The sequence below is a fragment of the Bidens hawaiensis genome, unplaced genomic scaffold (assembly GCF_021521415.1).
Source record: "Bidens hawaiensis isolate Kalapana, Puna unplaced genomic scaffold, B.hawaiensis_p1.1 tig00002181_1, whole genome shotgun sequence".
Classification (NCBI taxonomy): Eukaryota; Viridiplantae; Streptophyta; class Magnoliopsida; order Asterales; family Asteraceae; genus Bidens; species Bidens hawaiensis.
In genome coordinates, this window is record NW_027491116.1 from 275,809 (window position 1) to 293,937 (window position 18,129).

The 18,129-nt window shown below is 36.6% G+C and overlaps 2 protein-coding genes and 1 pseudogene across 3 annotated transcripts; 1 reads left to right on the forward strand and 2 right to left on the reverse strand.

Moving 5' to 3' along the window:
* The first annotated feature begins 6,063 nt into the window (after positions 1-6,063).
* LOC143608685 (uncharacterized) lies at positions 6,064-7,378 on the forward strand. The gene is made up of 2 exons (XM_077083657.1): positions 6,064-6,583; positions 6,654-7,378. Exons 1-2 carry the CDS (start codon positions 6,133-6,135, stop codon positions 7,259-7,261), a joined length of 1,059 nt encoding a protein of 352 aa, XP_076939772.1. The 5' UTR covers positions 6,064-6,132; the 3' UTR covers positions 7,262-7,378.
* On the reverse strand, positions 7,297-9,173 carry LOC143609225 (uncharacterized). The gene is made up of 6 exons (XM_077084040.1): positions 8,963-9,173; positions 8,783-8,890; positions 8,567-8,697; positions 8,385-8,485; positions 7,548-7,607; positions 7,297-7,444 (listed from the first exon to the last, which is right to left on the reverse strand). The coding sequence occupies exons 1-6, from the start codon at positions 9,171-9,173 to the stop codon at positions 7,360-7,362; spliced, it is 696 nt and encodes a 231-aa protein (XP_076940155.1). The 3' UTR covers positions 7,297-7,359.
* A 2,015-nt stretch (positions 9,174-11,188) lies between these two features.
* LOC143609236 (putative LRR receptor-like serine/threonine-protein kinase At2g16250) lies at positions 11,189-14,568 on the reverse strand (annotated as a pseudogene). The gene is made up of 5 exons (XR_013149387.1): positions 13,294-14,568; positions 12,356-12,885; positions 12,149-12,277; positions 12,027-12,049; positions 11,189-11,930 (listed from the first exon to the last, which is right to left on the reverse strand). The product of XR_013149387.1 is annotated as a putative LRR receptor-like serine/threonine-protein kinase At2g16250 (transcript).
* Between the last annotated feature and the right edge of the window lie 3,561 nt (positions 14,569-18,129).

The following is an 18,129-nucleotide window of genomic DNA, read 5'->3' on the forward strand; positions in this document are numbered from 1 at the left end:
GTCAACTTTGTTAGACCAATTTGTCCTTAAACGGGTCGGAGTCCAATTGACCCGTTAAATCCCCTCAATCTCAAAAATTGATTAAGGGTTATTGATCAATGGATAATAGGAAACAAATTTAAAGAAGACAACTCACCCGGAAAGTGCCTAGATTGATGACAAAAACTGAGTCAAACACCGGGGAACACCAATGTCAAATTTAAACGCGATCAAACTCAAAGAAAATAATAAAGAATGAAGGGAATTCAGGATTTTCTTAAGAGTGGAGCATGCTACAGTATAAATTAGGATTTGAGGAAAAAGCTTGCAGGTTACTATGGCCTTGCTTAAATAATAAACGGAATAAAAGGCTACGTTTGGACAAAAAGCCCGTTTAAGCAAGAGATCTTGTTTAAATGATGAAATTAAATGAATAACACCAAAATTTGTTCTTGGATAAGGGGAAAACTAATGTGGACATATATTATGAATAGAGGGGTTTTCTTGGAGCTTAAAACACGAGATTCGGTCCATAAATAAGCGATTTAGCATTAAACACGAGATTTGACCATAAAATAAACAAACTAGCTTATCTGAAGCCCTGGCTGTGCCACGTGACCAGGTGAGCCTTCCTCCTCGCGTGACGTGGCCTGGAGGGAGGTTCAGCCTCTTTCGTTTTGTCATTTTTGGTCCCTAAAGTTTAAAAATGCATTTTTTAGCCATTTTAAGCAATTTTGAGAGTTGCTAAGGACTATTTGGCATGATTGGAAGTTATGAAATTATAAAATAAGTTAAACCAAGTTAAGTACCAATAAATACAAAAATCCTAATTATATTCTCGAGTCGAGTAAACGAGTACGATTATGAATATGAAAAATCCGAAATGTTACAGCCCTTATGGCACTTATGCATATCGTCGCATGCCGTTTAGGTTATGTAACGCTCCGGTCACCTTTTAAAATTGTATGGTAGCCATATTTCAGGATATGATAGAGACATCCATGGAGGTTTTAATGGATGATTTTCGGTTTATGGTAATTATTTCGATCATGATTTGGCTAATTTTGATAGAATTTTGAAGATGTGTGTGGAAACGAAGTTGATGTTGAATTGGGAGAAGTGTCATTTTATGGTGACAGAACGGATTGTTTTGAGGCATGAGATACCGAGAGATGATATCAACCAGATGAAAAAACGTTTAATTCACAAGAAACAACTTGATAAGTTAATAGTTCAACTTAACAACAGTGTTGACCCCAAATATGGTTTACTACAGATCTCATATCCAACAAGGTGAAAAGATTAACAAGGCTATGGATGAAGTTAACAAGGCTGTCCAAAATGCCACAGCTATGAAGGTCGATTTTCTGGATAAACTTGTTCGGTTTTAGGGATTTTTGGGGATTTTGCTGTTTTTTCTTGTATAATTTATGTTCCGTTGTATACTATATTAATTATGAAATGAAAAATGTTTAGTATACTTAACCATTTAGTTTTATAATTTTTGCTACAATGTAATATTTGTGAAGGTTTATTTGTAAATATGATCTTTTCATTTTGCAGAAACTATTAACCGCTTTGAAATGCTCATTAAAAACTGGTGTATAAACTTTTTGTTCATTAACAACGCTTATTGCTTTCTAATTTACAACGAGTTTGGAGAATTCTTCATTTAAAACGGTTCTTCACATTCTATTCCAACGGTTGAACTTCTCACCGTCTTATATACTCATTAAAAACCGGTGTATAAACTTTTGTTCAATAAACAACGCTTGTTTCCTTCTAATTTATAATGGGTTTGAAAAATTCTTCATTTTATAACGATGTTTAACATTTTTTTTCAACGATTGACCTTCACATAGTTATAAGTTTTCTTTTTGACCAGTGTTACTAGACGATTTGTAGCAGTGGTAGACATAATTACTATATTGAAGTTAAAAGTCTATTTTAACATCAAAATAATAGACTAGAATAAGGTCCTACTTGAACATTGGCTCGCTTTGGCTATGACCAATATTAAAGGATTATGAACATACGTAAATTGATAAAGTAAGACACACACAAACATAACACGTCACCTTTGGGTAGTGAAATATTTATGTATATTAGGCTAATAATTCATCATGTGTATTATCAAACAAGTAGCCATTGGGTTTATATTGTTTGACAACACGCGTAATTAAATAAGATGGCTTTATTTAAACTCCAATTCCAAATCAAATGATATCTTGTTAGTTCAATCATCCAATCTTTCATTAAAGTTGTCATCAAAATAAAAGATTATGTTGCATATGAAAGTTTTATTGTATGCAAAAGAATTTATTATAAAATAAGGCATACGGTAATTACCAAATAAAAGTAAGACTCGTACGAAATTGATTAGTTTTGCGTAAGATTCATATACGTAAATAACAAATTTAATTCATAAAAAATTCCATTACGAAAAATAGGTTTGGAGGTAATGGAATGAAGGCGGAATGATAGGAGAGGGAAAGGGAATGAAATGGATCATTGCTATTCATTTGTCTTGTTTGGTTAACCTATGTGAATGAAATAAATTATTACTTTATGTTGTTTGGTAACCAAAAAAATTGTATGAATGAAATATAAATAACAAAAACACTACTATCTCAAAATAATTTTTTTTACAAAAAAAAAATGCAATGGTGACGGTGGTAGTGTTAGCTCCAATGACGAAAATGTGGTGGCAGTGGCGACGATGGTGGTGGGGGTGGCGGTGGTTAAGCAGTGGTAGCATTGGTAGTGATGACGATGGTAGGGTAGCGGCAACGATGGTGGTGGTCAGGCAGGGACAGTGGTGTGGCAGTGATGTCACGCGGCGGCGGTGACAGTTGTTTGCAGTGGTTACGTTGACGATGGTGGTGGCGGCGGCGGTGGTTGCGCTGGTGGTAAGGTGGTGGTGGTGGTGGCGGTGGCGGTGGTGGTGGCGACGAAGGCGGAAGTGTTGGTGGTGGCGATGGTAGTGGTGGCTGTGTTGTTAGGTGGTAGTAGTGTTGAAAAAGCAGGGTGAATGAGTATGGAATGAAAAAAAAAGTAGGGGTGAGAAGGAATTATTTTGATGGAATAAGATTCCATGTATAATAAATGATTCCATTCCATTAAGCAACCAAACATCACTTTTTTCATTCTCATATAATAAATCATTCCATTTCCCCTATCATTTCTGTATACAAACCCTACCAAAGTTTTTAACTTTCACTCAAATAGTAGTATACTTAAGTGATATTTGACAAAAAATTTTCGCGTGTCTAGTACTGATGAAGTCCCTTGTAAATAATATAACTAGGTTAGAACCGTGTATTACACGGGTTGCATTAAAAAAAATAGAAACGTAAAACTATTTTCTTATTTTGATAATATAAGAACGACAATAAGAAACTTTATTATTGCAAGGCATCATGAACAAAATTATAACCTGCCAAATGTCAAGGCAGTAGTAGTAGTAGTAGTAGTAATAATAATAATAATAATAATAATAATAAAAGGTAAAAAACTAACCATGTAAACGTGTTTACCCATAAAACAGAATTGAAATATAGAAATAAAAGTAACAAAAATATTGTTATTTTATTGCAAATCATCATCATCATCATCATCATACTCACGAGATTAGTAAAATAACGTCAAAATTAGTGCAATTTCACTTTTGCCCACCCGAGGGTTCACACATATATACATTATATGCGCGCACCACAAACAAGGCGTTATTTTATTGCAAAGCATTATTCATAAACCCTTAAAAAGTTTGAAATGCCAAAGCAACCAACAACCAATCATGAAACATAGCAATAAAAAAAATCCACAAACGCAAATGTATATACCGGAAAAACATGACCGGCAAGTTCAAAAAGAAATTAAAACAAAAACTGTTTTAAAAGTGACGACAACACATCTAGTTTTCCTTTTCTGGAATTATAGATTGTTGTTATCTCCAGAATTGTCAAACGAAACCTGTTTTTCTTTGGATTTATTACTTGAATTTACAACAGGTGGATCATCAACGTCATATATGTCTCCAAGTTTTCTCTTTAAATTGGATGGTGGAGAATCCTGACAGTGTGTTTCACCATTTGAAATTGAAGTTATGCTATTCTCACCGGTAAATAATATAATTTCCTTGAAAATAAAATGATAATGAAGATGTTATTTTGTTGTATATCATAGATATGAAGATAGTGTTAAAAGGTTTCAAATGTTTACCTTGTTACACACCGTGTCTTCGGATTAACAATTTCCGCTGCTAACCAGGTTTTGTTCAGAAGTCTCAGCCTATAAAGAAGAAAAAATAAAGTAAAACTATAATTAAAATAAAATAAAAGTGATAAGTTTTAAAATAAAATTAATACCAGGTTAGTGTTAAACTTCTTTTCCAAACTGTTCACTATGAATGGATCTTCAGAATGCTTGGCAATATTAAAATTCATTTCATTTATCTTAATATTGTATTCCTTGACGTCATTTTTAAAAGCATATTTTTTTTTTGAAGGAAAGTGTTAAAGACACTTGGTATAGCAAATCCCTGAAAAATGAAAAATAAAAAAAATTTATGCTCATAATAATATTAGATATTTGATTATTAATTAAGGCAATCTTTAAATGTATATACTTACACCCTTGGTTTCCTCCACTAATGTTTTGCGGTAACATTTAATATGTTAAAACAAAAAATTATTAGAAGGTTAGTATGAGATGTGATATAAATATAATTAATAAATAAGAACCCAAAATATACTTAAAATTATTGAGGTGATTTGAAGATGCATTATGATGTGCAGACTGGAAAGATATCTGGCCGGAATTCTTTCTATTATCACGAATCATTTTTCTTATTCGTTGGTTTTCCTTACAAATCTCTGAAGATAAAAGAATTTAATATAATAGTGACTGTAAGAACATGACGAATATTAATAAAAATAAATAAAGAAATATATAAAACCAAGGGTACATTTGTTGGTCAATGTTCGTTGTGTTATTTGTTGTGTAGGGGTGAAATTCTCTTTGGGGATACGTATATTAAAAAAACGAAAGATGATAATCATAGCGAATAAAAAAACAGTATGATGTAATGAATATCAGTAATGAATAAAAGTTTAGAGAAGTATACCATCAGTAATATTTGATATAGGTGTTAAAAAAGCAGTATTGGTAGATGTAAAAGACATTATAATGTCACCATTGAATGACATGATCTCCTTAAAAACAATAAAAGTCGTTAAAACATAATTCGATTAAGTAAGAAAAAAATAAATTCAAACCTGAATGACTTATTTGGTACTGATATTACCCGGATGAAAAAAATAAATTCAAACCTGAATGAGTTATCTGGTCATGAAAACTATAAAACAAAGTGATGATCGAATACATGAACAAACATAAATACTTCCAGGTTAACATAAAACATAAAAAAATACAATTAAAGGATTGATCGAATACATGTATTTGAGATTGAGTTAGGGTTTCAATTAGATTGATTGTTTCAGATTTATCAATCAAATTATTATTCGAAGACATGTAATTTCAATCAAATTGATTGTTTCAGATTTATCAAACAGATTTATTACAGTTACAAAAGATTGATCATTGAACCGATGAATACAATTATAAAGATTGATTGTTTGAGTTAATAGAATTACAAAGATTGGAAGATTGAACCTGATTTAATTGATTGAAACCGATTGAAGCTGCAAATAAGATTGAATATGTTTAGGTGAGAAAATTGAAGATGTGAATCAGATTACAAACCTTTTGATATTTACCTTTTAGTTGACTGTTAGGGTTAAAAGCTCTGGAATAATGAAGATGAAATCACAATTGAGGATTGGAAAGGCGGTATAAGTGAGTTCTTTTTTGTATAATATTGATTTTTGAATATAAATTTAATAAAAAATATTAGAAATTGCCATATGGCATTAAGAAATGTTAATTATAAAAAAGGGATATTGAATCGATAAATTTAAGAAAATGCAACTATTTTGATCAAAATGGCTATTGATGTGATTTTCCCTCAACAAAATTGGGGGGTCATCGTGGACTCCTTCGCTACCCTATGAGAACATGGATACGGTTGGTCCCTTATCACATAAAAACTATTAATTTCAACAAAATCAACCCCACTTATAATTCATATTTTAAATGCATTGCCCTCTTTCTTCATCATATTCATCTCCATTTCCTATTTGCTCCTTCAAAACCCATCATATTAAGCCAAATACAACTTTAATCATGAATGGCACCCTCCCGGATCACCACACCTGGCCACAACCAACCTTGTCATACAGCAAAGCGGTTCAAGACCTCCATGCAACCATACAGACCGACTGGGACTCGGTTAAGCAGTCGGCTTGTCAGACCGCAGCCGGAAGGGCACTATGGAACCATGTTGTACATGACCCACTAGCCGAGCTGTTCGCGGGTGAAACATATTTGAAAAACCTTTATGAGAAGATCAAGAAAGACCGGTTGAACAATGCAAAAGAAGTTTCTGGTGTGATTCTTGCAGTTAGGACTCTATGGTTTGATTCAAAGCTCGAGCTAGCGGTTAACTCTTTCGGTGGTGGAGCTCAAGTTGTTCTTCTTGGTGCAGGTTTGTCTAGTTGCATTTTAACTTATACTATTGTTAATTTTTTTGCATGAAGAATATATGTACTGTGCAGGAATGGATACACGGGTGTATAGGTTAGATTACCTGAAAGAATGTGATGTTTACGAGATAGATTTTGCAGAGGTGATGCAAATGAAAGGCACCTTACTTCAAGCAGCAATGGAATCGATAAACGAGCCGAAAGTAATTGCGAAATCACTTAAAAGAATAGCAGCAGATATCCGAGACGAGGACTGGTTCAAGAAGCTTTTAGAATCCGGGTTCATACCCAAGAACAAAACGGTGTGGATTCTAGAAGGAATCATCTACTATCTCCCTCATTCTCAAGCCATGAGAGTACTGAAAACAATAGCCGACGGTTGCAGGACCGCACACACGGTTTTGTTAGCTGATTTCATGAACAAACAATCAACCACACTTTCGGTTTCAAACTTTCAGTTTTACAGTGACTGGCCTGATCATCTGCTTCCTTCTCTAGGGTTCTCTGATGTCAAACTTTCACAAATTGGTGACCCGGATGCTGATTATGGTCTGTTACATGATCCACATAATCTGTTTAACAAGCTGCGCAGTTTGCCACGGTCTGTTCAAAACCACCCGGATGATGGAACCCCGTGCAGGCGGTTGTATCTGATGCAGGCTTCTGGTTCACCCAGCTAAACTATCTCATACATGTAGATTTGATTGCATTCATGTGATATTTTAAAGAAGCAATTAATAAACACAAAGTTGCAGGATTACATCAAGAAGTAAATAATTTAAATTTCAAGGCAATCTTTGATCCCCTGCTCAAAAATGTGTAAAGACGATATGGTGTCCATTAGTGCATCAGCCACCTTCTGTCTGTATAGCAAAGAGATGTATCATGTATATAATATTATTATTAGTATTACATGTTTGATTCAAAAGCAATTTTAGAAAATATTTTGATTTAACAAAAAGGTACCTATCAGATTCTAGCTGAGGGGCAGATCCATTTGCCACCCTATTAAGAGAACTAAAAGACCTGCAATCAGCAAATGCAAAAATGGTGTAAAACTGTAACGTTTATGTATCCAAAACTCAAGAAAGATGAATAAAACTCAAACTTTTGATGACTGATCCGCTTAATACATACATTGACTTTTGATTCAAAAAAGCCATACTTGTATGGGGTTTGCTACTTTGCCCCAGATGTTTTGACATACAGCATACGCGATGAGTTAATACGTTAATTAGCGGGCTCTTTATCTAGAATTCTAGGCCAACTAGATAAATAGAAACAAGACAGAAAAGACCTAAACTAAACTTCAAACGAGCCATAACCAATGGACGGAAAGGTCTCGACAAGCCAGATTATGTGGCAAAATGCCATAGGCAGATGCCGCGGATTGGCCCAGCTGTCATACCCGAATTCCTTCATCGCAAAGCGATCCGGGCCTTCCCCGTCCGCTATGCAAATGTGAGAGCTAAGTCAAACACTGGGTACACCCTTTTAGAGTTCCGCGTTCATCACTTAAGATTTTCCCTAAGCAATCTTCAAACTCGCCCTTTTACTCTAAAATGCATGAATCCCTGATTGTCATATTTTACGTGTCTACCTATGGTTTCAATTTCAGTAATAATTATCAAAGTTTGTTAGAGAATTCTATCTCTGTGTTTTTTTTCTTGCTTCCGCTCTGCATCAATACGAGATCCCAGAAGCGTTGACAAACTACATAATCCTAAATTAATTCCATCACCTGAAACCCTAATCTTGACAGTTTAATTTAGCTAACAAATGGTTATTAAAACTGCAAAGTACCTTTCTAGATCACTGAGCTTAGCTTCTGCCTGCAACTTTATCGGATCCTTATCATCAAGCAACGAAGCCGCATTCTTCAAAACCAACTTAAATGTGCAAACCTGCGTTTAAAAACATAAATGATTACTTCATTCTCCTAAGTCAACAACTGAAATTTAAACCATGATTAAAAGAGGTGAAACCTCAACACCGGTATTCGATTGAAACGTAACGATAGAATTCCTCTCCTGAGGAATGCAATCCCTTGCAGCGGATATAAGCAGTCGTTGAACATCCTCCAAGTCCTTTTCCGGTGATGTTGTTTCGCTACCTGCTGCAAATCAAATCAACCGAGGGATTGAATTCAGTTAATAACTAACAAACTAAACCGAAATTTGTTAGTTAGTTATTCTGTTTACTGATTAAAAGATATGCGGCTTGGAGGCTGTTGCGAGAGGCGTCAATGGGAGCTAACAAATACTTAGCCGCCTTCTTCTTTTGATCTCTCAGCCAATCCTTTGGTCCTGCTGAGAGAAGTTAACATATTTAATTCAAAACATATGGAAGGATAATAATAATAATAATCATGGAATGCGTACAAATGCCGAGTGAGAATGCGGTGGCCACCGGAGGTTGGTGGAGGAGTGAGGTTAAGGATGTTAGAAGGAGGCCTGCAGCGGCCACTCTGCGGGATGTAAGAAGGTGAGTGTAGTTTGAAAGGGGTGGTGATTTGGGTGGGAATAAGCCGGTGGTGACGGTGGTGGTGGTGGTGGTGGTGGAGATAAGGGTGGAAATTGACGGTGGTGACATGTTTGCGGGTGGTATAAAATATCTGTTTATTATTAAATTAAATTAAATTAAATTATTATTTTGAGAAACGACGAGATTGATAAATTGTAATTAAAACCCCCCACACTATGCAACTTTACAGTTTGCCCCTTTAATAGTTTAAGTGTACAAATTTTGAAAATGTATGAACAAACACCAACAATGTGTGCAACATAATTTTGGAAACGTATAAACTGTTAGAAATGTATATGGGTTCGATTGAAGTGTTGTCATCGTGACAATGAAGGGAAAATTTAGGAAAAGGTATGGCTACCAACTTATCACCATATTTGCCATCTTTGATAATGTTGTTAAGACATTAGCAAGAGCCTATTTGGACACATATATTTACAAAGGTGTGATGAAATTGCTTGTGAATGTCTTCTTGTATAAATTTGATTCGTTAAGAGACAAAGAGGTGTATACAAACATATACAGTATACACATTACAATACATAATATAAATAAGCGGTAGGTTGGTAGATGATCACCGTCGTCAAGTTATTCAAAGAAAACTAATTAACCTAGACAACTATGGTAACTAGGTATCTTATCCATGACAAAGGAGTGGTTAGAATTACACGTTTTGTTTGGTTATGGAAAATAAAGGACATCGATTTGATTGATTGTGGATTAAACTAATGTTGACCTAAATTGCACTTAAATTTAGGGGGGGGGGGGGGGGGGGGAGGCCACACAAATACAAGATAAGAAATAAACAATCACATGCATGCCACAACACTGTTATAGTCTAACTTAGTTATCGATGTTAGAAAGTTACATAGGCATAACTTTGTTTGACGCTAATATATGATGGATAACCAATTTGTATAATTAAACTGATAAATTTAGACTACACAAAGTAATCATTATCAATTATCAACATACTAATGTGATTTAAGTTCGAATACAAGAAGTGATCCTAGTTAATGTCTTTTGACAGCCTAATACACATGCTAAACATGTGATTTACTCAACTTATTCGCTAGAAAAAACTAAAGAACATATCATGTCTACTAAAGATTCAACAGTTAAACTGAATACATTTGCATTATCAAACTTTATATCGACTTGTAATCACATAATAACTTGCTACTCATCATAATAAAAAAAATCAAATCTGATTCTTTATTCCAGTTTAGTTTATGATTCTGACCGGCCCAACAGAAGCCCACCAAGTTTGCCGATCCTCACTGTCGACCCTGTTGTGTCTAACCCCTAAAACATTTTCATTGATTCCACCCTGACCCAAGATCACTTTGCAGCCTACTTATTCTTTGACCTTTTTTTTACCAGAAAAAAAAACAGTGTTTTTATTAATGGCACAAACAAATATCAATAATCTTATAACTTGTATCTTCGCTGCCACTCGATCATAATTGACATGAGATTTTCATTAGCCATTTATATTTTTAACAAAATACTTTTTAATCTTTGTTTTCTTTTTATCTCGATTTCATTCGCTCTAAACTTGTAAAATATGAGAAGTGATATATTTTATAACGATACCAATGCATTTAATATAAGATCAGTATCGATGTCAAATGCACCAATCAGCTAGCCTAAGCTTCTTGGTTGACCTTTCAATCCGTAAACCAAACATACTTTTGCTTGGTGAATTCTCAAACTAGTCTCCTATCTTGTTAAAATCATAATTACGTTAACGCAATTTAATTTGTTTCAGACCAACCATTTCAACAGCACTTCAGTGGTTTTTATAGTGGGAAAAACACAAATCTCTTTACTGAAACAACATTGAAACTTCTTTCACAACCTCCTACAAATGTTGAATAGTTGCATGATTTTTGGGTAAGATAACTTCCCAACAATCTGAAAATGTATCTTTGTCTCCCCAACATTAACCTATGACTTTAGATCAGAACCTAGTCAAACACTAACATCAACTTCCACTCAAGTTAGTTTAACAACATCCTTTAATTCAAGCTTTGCTTTTTTTTTTCTTGAATACTTTAGGTGCAACCACATCACAATTACAACAATAGCATGTCACAAAGCTACACTCTGCAATTTACACTTAACTTCAAATGGATCTGGATTTATAACAAGCACAAAATCTCAGACCCATAAAAAATTTGGCTTCAAGCCAGGCTTTTATATAATCTTACCTCACACCGCGGAACCAATCACCTCAAACATGACAAACAAGATGACGTTTGTCAAAATTTAAAGACCGTTAACAGCTTTTCATCATATAGTTTCATCCTGTCCCTCCACTTCCCTGAGAGTTATCTCTCCCAGAAAGCTTTGAACCACCGTTACCATCTTTGTTTGTTTGACTTTGACCTTGACTATGCGTGCTCCCTGAAAAGCTCTGCCTCCAGTTACCAAACAAAGCACTCAATGACGTTTTTGATGAATTGTTTCTCAATATTTCAGCACTAAAGTCTTCTTCCCGTACAACCCGAAAAGGGTTTTCCAATGCTTTCAAAACATGAGCCATTTGAGGGCGTTTTGCGGGCTTCGGGTTTAAGCAAGACTTGGCTACTATGGCTACAGCCCATACCTCTTCCAGTAAGTCCTCGTCTATAACTAGAGATTGATCAATAAATTTGGATACCAAATCTCTGTCATAGTTGTTGATCAAAGACAAAGTTTGGTCAATCCACTCTTTCGTGGATGTATCTTCTGAATTGCTGATTCCAAGTCTACCCGTTACCAGCTCAAGTAAAACTTTTCCAAAACAGTATACATCATAAGCACAATTAGCAGGTAGCGATCCTGTTTGGTCCAAAATAAAAAACAAAAAAATTTAAGTTCCAACTTAACTAAAAATGTAATACAAAAGTAGTCGATGTTATAAAAATGTTCACATACCAGAAGGTGTTGATTCAGAACTCCTGCAACATTCGCAAAGAATAAAAAAGTTATAAATATGTTGTATTCACAGGACTGTGATAACATTCTGCTTATTATAAAACATAAGAAATAATACTTACGATGAAATTCGCAGCAGCTTTGTGATAACATTCTGATTATTATCAACTTCTTGAGCACACACTTCACTTAAGCTTCCAAGACAAACTTCATATTTATTATCTAGTAGGATACTGCTTGCTTGAATATCTCTGTACATCAAGAAAAATTGATGTCCCATTTGTATAGTATTAAACTATTAATAGCTGAAAAATTAAGTTGTTAATTACCTATGAACAAATGGAGGACTGCAATCATGATGCAAGTATGCTAACCCTTCGGCAGCTCCTGTAGCAATTTTTAATCTAGTGATCCAATCCAACGACTGCAAACCATCATCTTCCAAATCTGTACATTTGTACAAAGAATTTGATAGATCTCCATTTGGCATGTACTTATACACCATAAGCTTTTCAGTCTCATGTTCTAAACAATGTCCCAAAAGAGGTACCAATCTGGAGTGCATGCCCTTACTGTACAACACCAACTCCGACATGTAACAATCTTTTCTTGAAGATCGCATATCAATTCTCTTAATAACTACTTCAGTTCCATCTTCTAACCTCCCTGAAAATATGCCTCCACTATGGCCATGTTTAATGAGATTTGCATCATTGAAACCACTTGTGGCTTGCAGCATTTGCTCATATGTAAATGAGTCTGCGAAGCTTATTATATCAATTGAAATATTCTGATCATCATTTGCGGTTCCTTCTTCTTGAACAGGTTCTACATTTGCACTTCTTTGGCTTGCACTTCTCTTAACGCCCTGCTTGCGGTGCGCACATATAATGTATATATGTGTGAACCCTTGGGTGGGCAAAAGTAAAATTGCACTAATTTTGACGTTATTTTACTAATCACGTGAAAATAACGTTAAAAGTGGCGGAAGGTTAATCAGGCATCATGTGGTGGCGTTGATAGCCGAAAGACAAGGGCACATGCACCAATCAGCCGGTGTCCCGATGATTGAGTGTTATGTGTCTTATGTCCAAGGCTTGATTCAAAACTACTATCGAGCCGGGGGTCTCACCGGAAGCAGCCTCTCTATCCCTATGGGATAGAGGTAAGGCTGTCTACATCTTACCCTCCTCAGACCCTACCATAGCATTGCTATTGGTGGGATATACTGAGTACGATGATGATGATGATGATGATGATGGCTTGCACTTCTCTTATAACATGGCTTTAGTATCAAAACCAATATTATAGCTATAATTACAACAACACCAAGTCCACCAAACACTCCCGCGAAAATATATTTCAAATGCTTGTTGCTCTTTTTTGAGACTGGAGGTTGCACTGGAGCTATGTCATCTTCATCAAAAGGAAGACCACTCAGAACATAGAAAGTATTACAATCATTCAAACTCCTTTGATCCGGTTGCCCACGAAAGCAGTTTGTTGATAATAAAGTGTTATTTCGATAAACTTCTAAACCCTGAAGATAATTGTTTGAGAGATCAATAAAACTAGCATTTGGAAGATCGGAACTCAAGTTTCCATAAAACTTATTATTTGAAAAGTTTAAAGCGACGCCAGAGGCATTGGAAAACCCCGTCAGGTCCGGAAGATTGCCAGTGAAGTTGTTGCTAGACACATCAAAAAAGACGATATCTCGCATATATATCGTCAAATTGGCAGAAAACTCACCACCCAAATCATTGTCACTAAGATCAAGTTCAACCAAATTATGAAGGTTTGCAAGCTGTAAAGGTATATCAGAAGCAAGACTATTGCTGGAAAGATTCAACCTTTTCAAACTCGAAAGCGAACCCAACTAGGGTGGAATCGGGCCCGACAAGAAATTCGAAGATAAATCAAGAATCTTGATTCTTCTAAGAGCTGAAAGAGAAGAGGGTATGGACCCTGCGAGCATATTAACCGAAAGATTCAAATTTGACAACAAAGAAAGCCGACTCCAAGAATCCGGGATACTCCCAGTATTCGAATTACTCGAAAGAAGCAAAACATTAAGATTATTCAAATAACTAACTGACTGAGGAATTGGACCGGAAACTGAGCTAGACCTTAGGTCGAGCACCTGGAGTGCACTAAGATTTTGGCCAAACCAGGCCGGTATAGACCCAGGGAGATAAAACCCAGATGAATTAAACGAAATTAACCCAGTACAGTTCATCAACGAGTCAATCGCAAAGCTAGGGTTACGAAGGCCAAATCTTGTTCGTCGTAAACCGGACAGATTTAAACCGGTGAGAGTGCCGTTGGAGCATGTAACCCCGGTCCAATTGGTACATGGGTCGTGTTTCCTTGGCCAGTACTTGGCTCGTATTCCTAAAGAAGCTCGAAGATCGAGTAAGGCGGCTCGTTCTAGTTGCGAAGTGAGTGGTAACTGAGTGGAGACCGAGTTAACCAGGAACAAGAGGAAGCAGCAGAGATGGAGTAGTAATAACAGTTTAAGCATGATGAGAGTGAAAGCAAGGGGGTGTTGATCATAGAGTCATAATAATAATAGACGATTGTTGTGTGTAGAATTTAGGCGCCAAAAGTAAATAAGTGCAATCAATCTAAAAGAGTGTTTTGTGGGTATGTGTTATTATGTTATATGTATGTATGTATTGTGTGATGCATTAATGGTGGCGCTATGTTCACAACAATAATAAAGGTGAGTGGAATAAATAAGGAAGTGGGAACACAAGAGTGTATTATTATTGGGTGTGTGGAGGAGGAGGAAGGAGATCAAGTTGCTGGTTACAGTTAGTTGACTGACTGAACAAGAACAAGAACAAGAACAAGAACAAGAAAGTAAACACAATTAGTAAGCCTTTCTTATCTGAGTAAGGTTACTTTTGGGGCCTTGGGGGTATGTATCTTGTTTATTTGTAAAAACAGCTATTTCTATCCGCGAGTTGCGGTAAAACTGATTAAATGCATTACATGGTCAAAAGCTATCGTGGTGTTGTGGTGAAAACGTGGTCTGTATTAGTTTGATTCGTTAAGATAAAAATTTTGTGACAGAAGTTGAGAAGTAAGTTATAAGTTGTAAAGGCAAAAGTTTTCTAACCAAAGTTAAAGGACTAAAAAGTAAATAGGTAAAATCAAAGTTTTATATATCAAACTTTTATAACTAAATACAATTACTTAAAGTTTGTAATTAAAGTTGAAGACAAAAATATGAAATTTTGAAACTTATGTGGCAAAACTCAAACAAGCTAAACTTCTTAAGTTTTCTTTTAGTTATATATAATTTTCTTAATAATCATGGCATTTACCTTAAAGTAGAAGGAGTAAAGTGTCAAAATCGTCCCCGACGTTTGGTCAATAATACGACTTTCGTCCAAAAACTTTTTTTTCGCATCTGGACCATTGAGATATCTCTTTTCTTGCCAATCACATCCAAATCGTTAATTCCTTTAATTTTAGTTGTTAACTTAGGGCAAAGTAGTCTTTTTGTTTATGTTTTTATATTTTAAATCAATATATGTTATCATATATTATTAAAATTAGTGATTAACAACACTTCTTGCAACGGTGTATTGAATTTATCCATCACAAAACCGGTGAACCACCACCACCAAACCATTCGTGCAGAAAGTTTTTCCACCTTCATATCTCTCTATTAAAGCCGGTGACAGAAACCAATGCCACCAGCTGAAAACGTGACGGTGGTACTCCAGCAGCCTACAAAACGTGAAATTCCGACCAAATTGGTGAAAATTGGCGTCGATGTGAACTACGAGATTGTTGTGGTTGTATAGTTCCCATTTAAATCGGTGGTCGGAACGGTGGCAACTAGGGTTCCAACACAAGTTTGAGCAATGCTAGAAGCTTTTCTTGTGGTGACCGAATTTCTGGCAACCATGGGATTGGTTCGCCTAGCCGGTGGTCAGTTTTGGTGCGCAATGGACAAGTGGTGGTGGTGTGATTTGGGATGATGATTTTATGGCTCTAATTTTGGTCGGCGATCGTACAAACGTGGTGGAGGCCGGGCAGAGGCTGTGCAAGTGATGGTGAAGGCCGACTGTGGTGCAAGCGCAAGTGGTGGTCGGCGGTAGTGCAGGCGGTTGTTGGGTTGGTCTTTTACCGGGGAAGATGACACACAATCATGCATACATCCACACACATTGTTAGGATTAAACGCACACACGAAACTGAACACATACACGAAAGCAGTAAACGAACACGAGGATTTAACGTGGTTCGGTCTAAACTGACCTACGTCCACGGGTGGCAACTAGGTATATCTTTATTGAGTGACAAATATTACAAGTACATAATGTTGTTTATATAGAGACTGAACTAGGGTTAGTAAATTATTATGCAAGAAATCTAAACCGGGCCGGGCTTGGGCCCGACCGCCCACACCCGTCTCCTCTTTTGACTTCATATAATAAACCGGGCCAACAAGGCCTACGAACCCAACAATCTCCCACTCGGAGGCCTTGAGTACTCTCGTCTGCACTCCTGATTGTACTTCTGTAATCTGAACATTAAACTTCTTCTAGTTGCCACCGCCTTCTCATCAATTAACCTGAAGGCCCGTTGGAGCTCCCCGGAGCTCCAACACGTCAGTCACTGCTGAAACTGCCCCTGACCCGTTCTCTGTCCCTACCGGCTCCCACTGTAACGAACTACCGGATCCTGAGATAACCTGAGAACAAACACTCTCCATATTCAGCAAGTAATTCATTGGAGAGACTTTTACAGCTGGAATACTGGTTTTCTTAATCCACTGTCGACCTGGAACTGTAACTGAAACACGACCTGTGCTCCCACTGTCACGATGTCCCCCAACTGATTTAACCTTTCTAGCTCGTTCATCCTGAATCTTTACTTTGGCTCTGGGTTTGTTACTTGCAAAACGAACCTTCTTCTGCCCACGAGATTCTGTGAACCGGACTTTGTCTTTCACCAAAACTGGATCCACTCCTTTCGGTGACATATCGACCATATACAACGAACCCATTTTCTTGCCACGAGCAACAACGAGATTCCCTTTGACTACTTTCCACTGCCCATTCCCGAACTTAACATCGTAACCCTGGTCATCCAACTGCCCAACTGAAATCAAACGTTTCTTCAAACTTGGAATAACCCTCACGTCTTTCAAAGTCCAAGAAGTACCGGCTGAAGTTATCAAATCAACGTCTCCCATACCCGTAACCTCTAAAATATCATCATTCGCTAGTCGAACCTTTCCAAAATCCCCAAATTTAATATTCTTCATCGTTTCACTACAGTGAGTGGCATGAAACGATGCACCAGAATCCATCACCCAAGCATCAACGCTACTCTCAACACTACAAACCAAAGCCGCATCACTACTGACCCCGTCATCTGTGTCGTCTTCTGTAACGTTCACCTCTTTCTTACCATTCGGACACTGATTCCTGAAGTGTCCTTTCTCTTTACAACCCCAACATTCAATATCCTTACGAGTCTTAGACTGACTCCTCTTCCTGCTCCCACTGCCTCGCTGTTTTCCCCTACCTCTACCTTCTGTGACTAGCATATTGCCTGATGATTCACCTGAACTTCTGCGTCTTGAATCTTCTCCCAGAATCAGATCTCGAATCCCATCGAAAGTAATATTTGTAGACGAACTACAAACTGCAGTCACTGTTTGCGACCAACTGTCGGGCAAAGAGGATAATAACAAGAGGCCTTGAACTTCATCATCAAACTTAATGTCAACTGACACTAAGCGGGACAAGATCGAATTAAGATTATTGATATGAGTTGTAACTGACCCACCCTCTTTCATTCTTGTTGTCACTAGCTCTCGGATAAGATAGACTTTATTCGCTGCCGAAGGCTTCTCATACATGTTGGATAGTGCGTCCATTATACCACGGGCTGTGGTTTCTTTCATGACGTTAAACGCCACATCTTCTGACAACGACAATGTAATACAAGCCCTAGCTTTCTTGTCTAACTTCTTCCAATCTGCTTCTGACAACTTTTCTGGTTTTTCATCCTCAAGCACTACATCCAAGTCTTTCTGACAAAGTAGTGCCTCAATCTGCATCTTCCACCAACCGAA

Excerpts from the sequence above, each read along its gene's own strand:
- LOC143608685 (XM_077083657.1), top strand. The coding sequence starts at position 6,133 with ATGCATTGCCCTCTTTCTTCATCATATTCATCTCCATTTCCTATTTGC. Across the intron at positions 6,584-6,653 it reads AGTTGTTCTTCTTGGTGCAG|GAATGGATACACGGGTGTAT; the intron begins GTTTGTCTAGTT and ends TGTACTGTGCAG.
- LOC143609225 (XM_077084040.1), bottom strand. The coding sequence starts at position 9,173 with ATGTCACCACCGTCAATTTCCACCCTTATCTCCACCACCACCACCACC. Across the intron at positions 8,891-8,962 it reads CGCATTCTCACTCGGCATTT|CAGGACCAAAGGATTGGCTG; the intron begins GTACGCATTCCA and ends AACTTCTCTCAG. Across the intron at positions 7,445-7,547 it reads CCTCAGCTAGAATCTGATAG|ACAGAAGGTGGCTGATGCAC; the intron begins GTACCTTTTTGT and ends TTTGCTATACAG.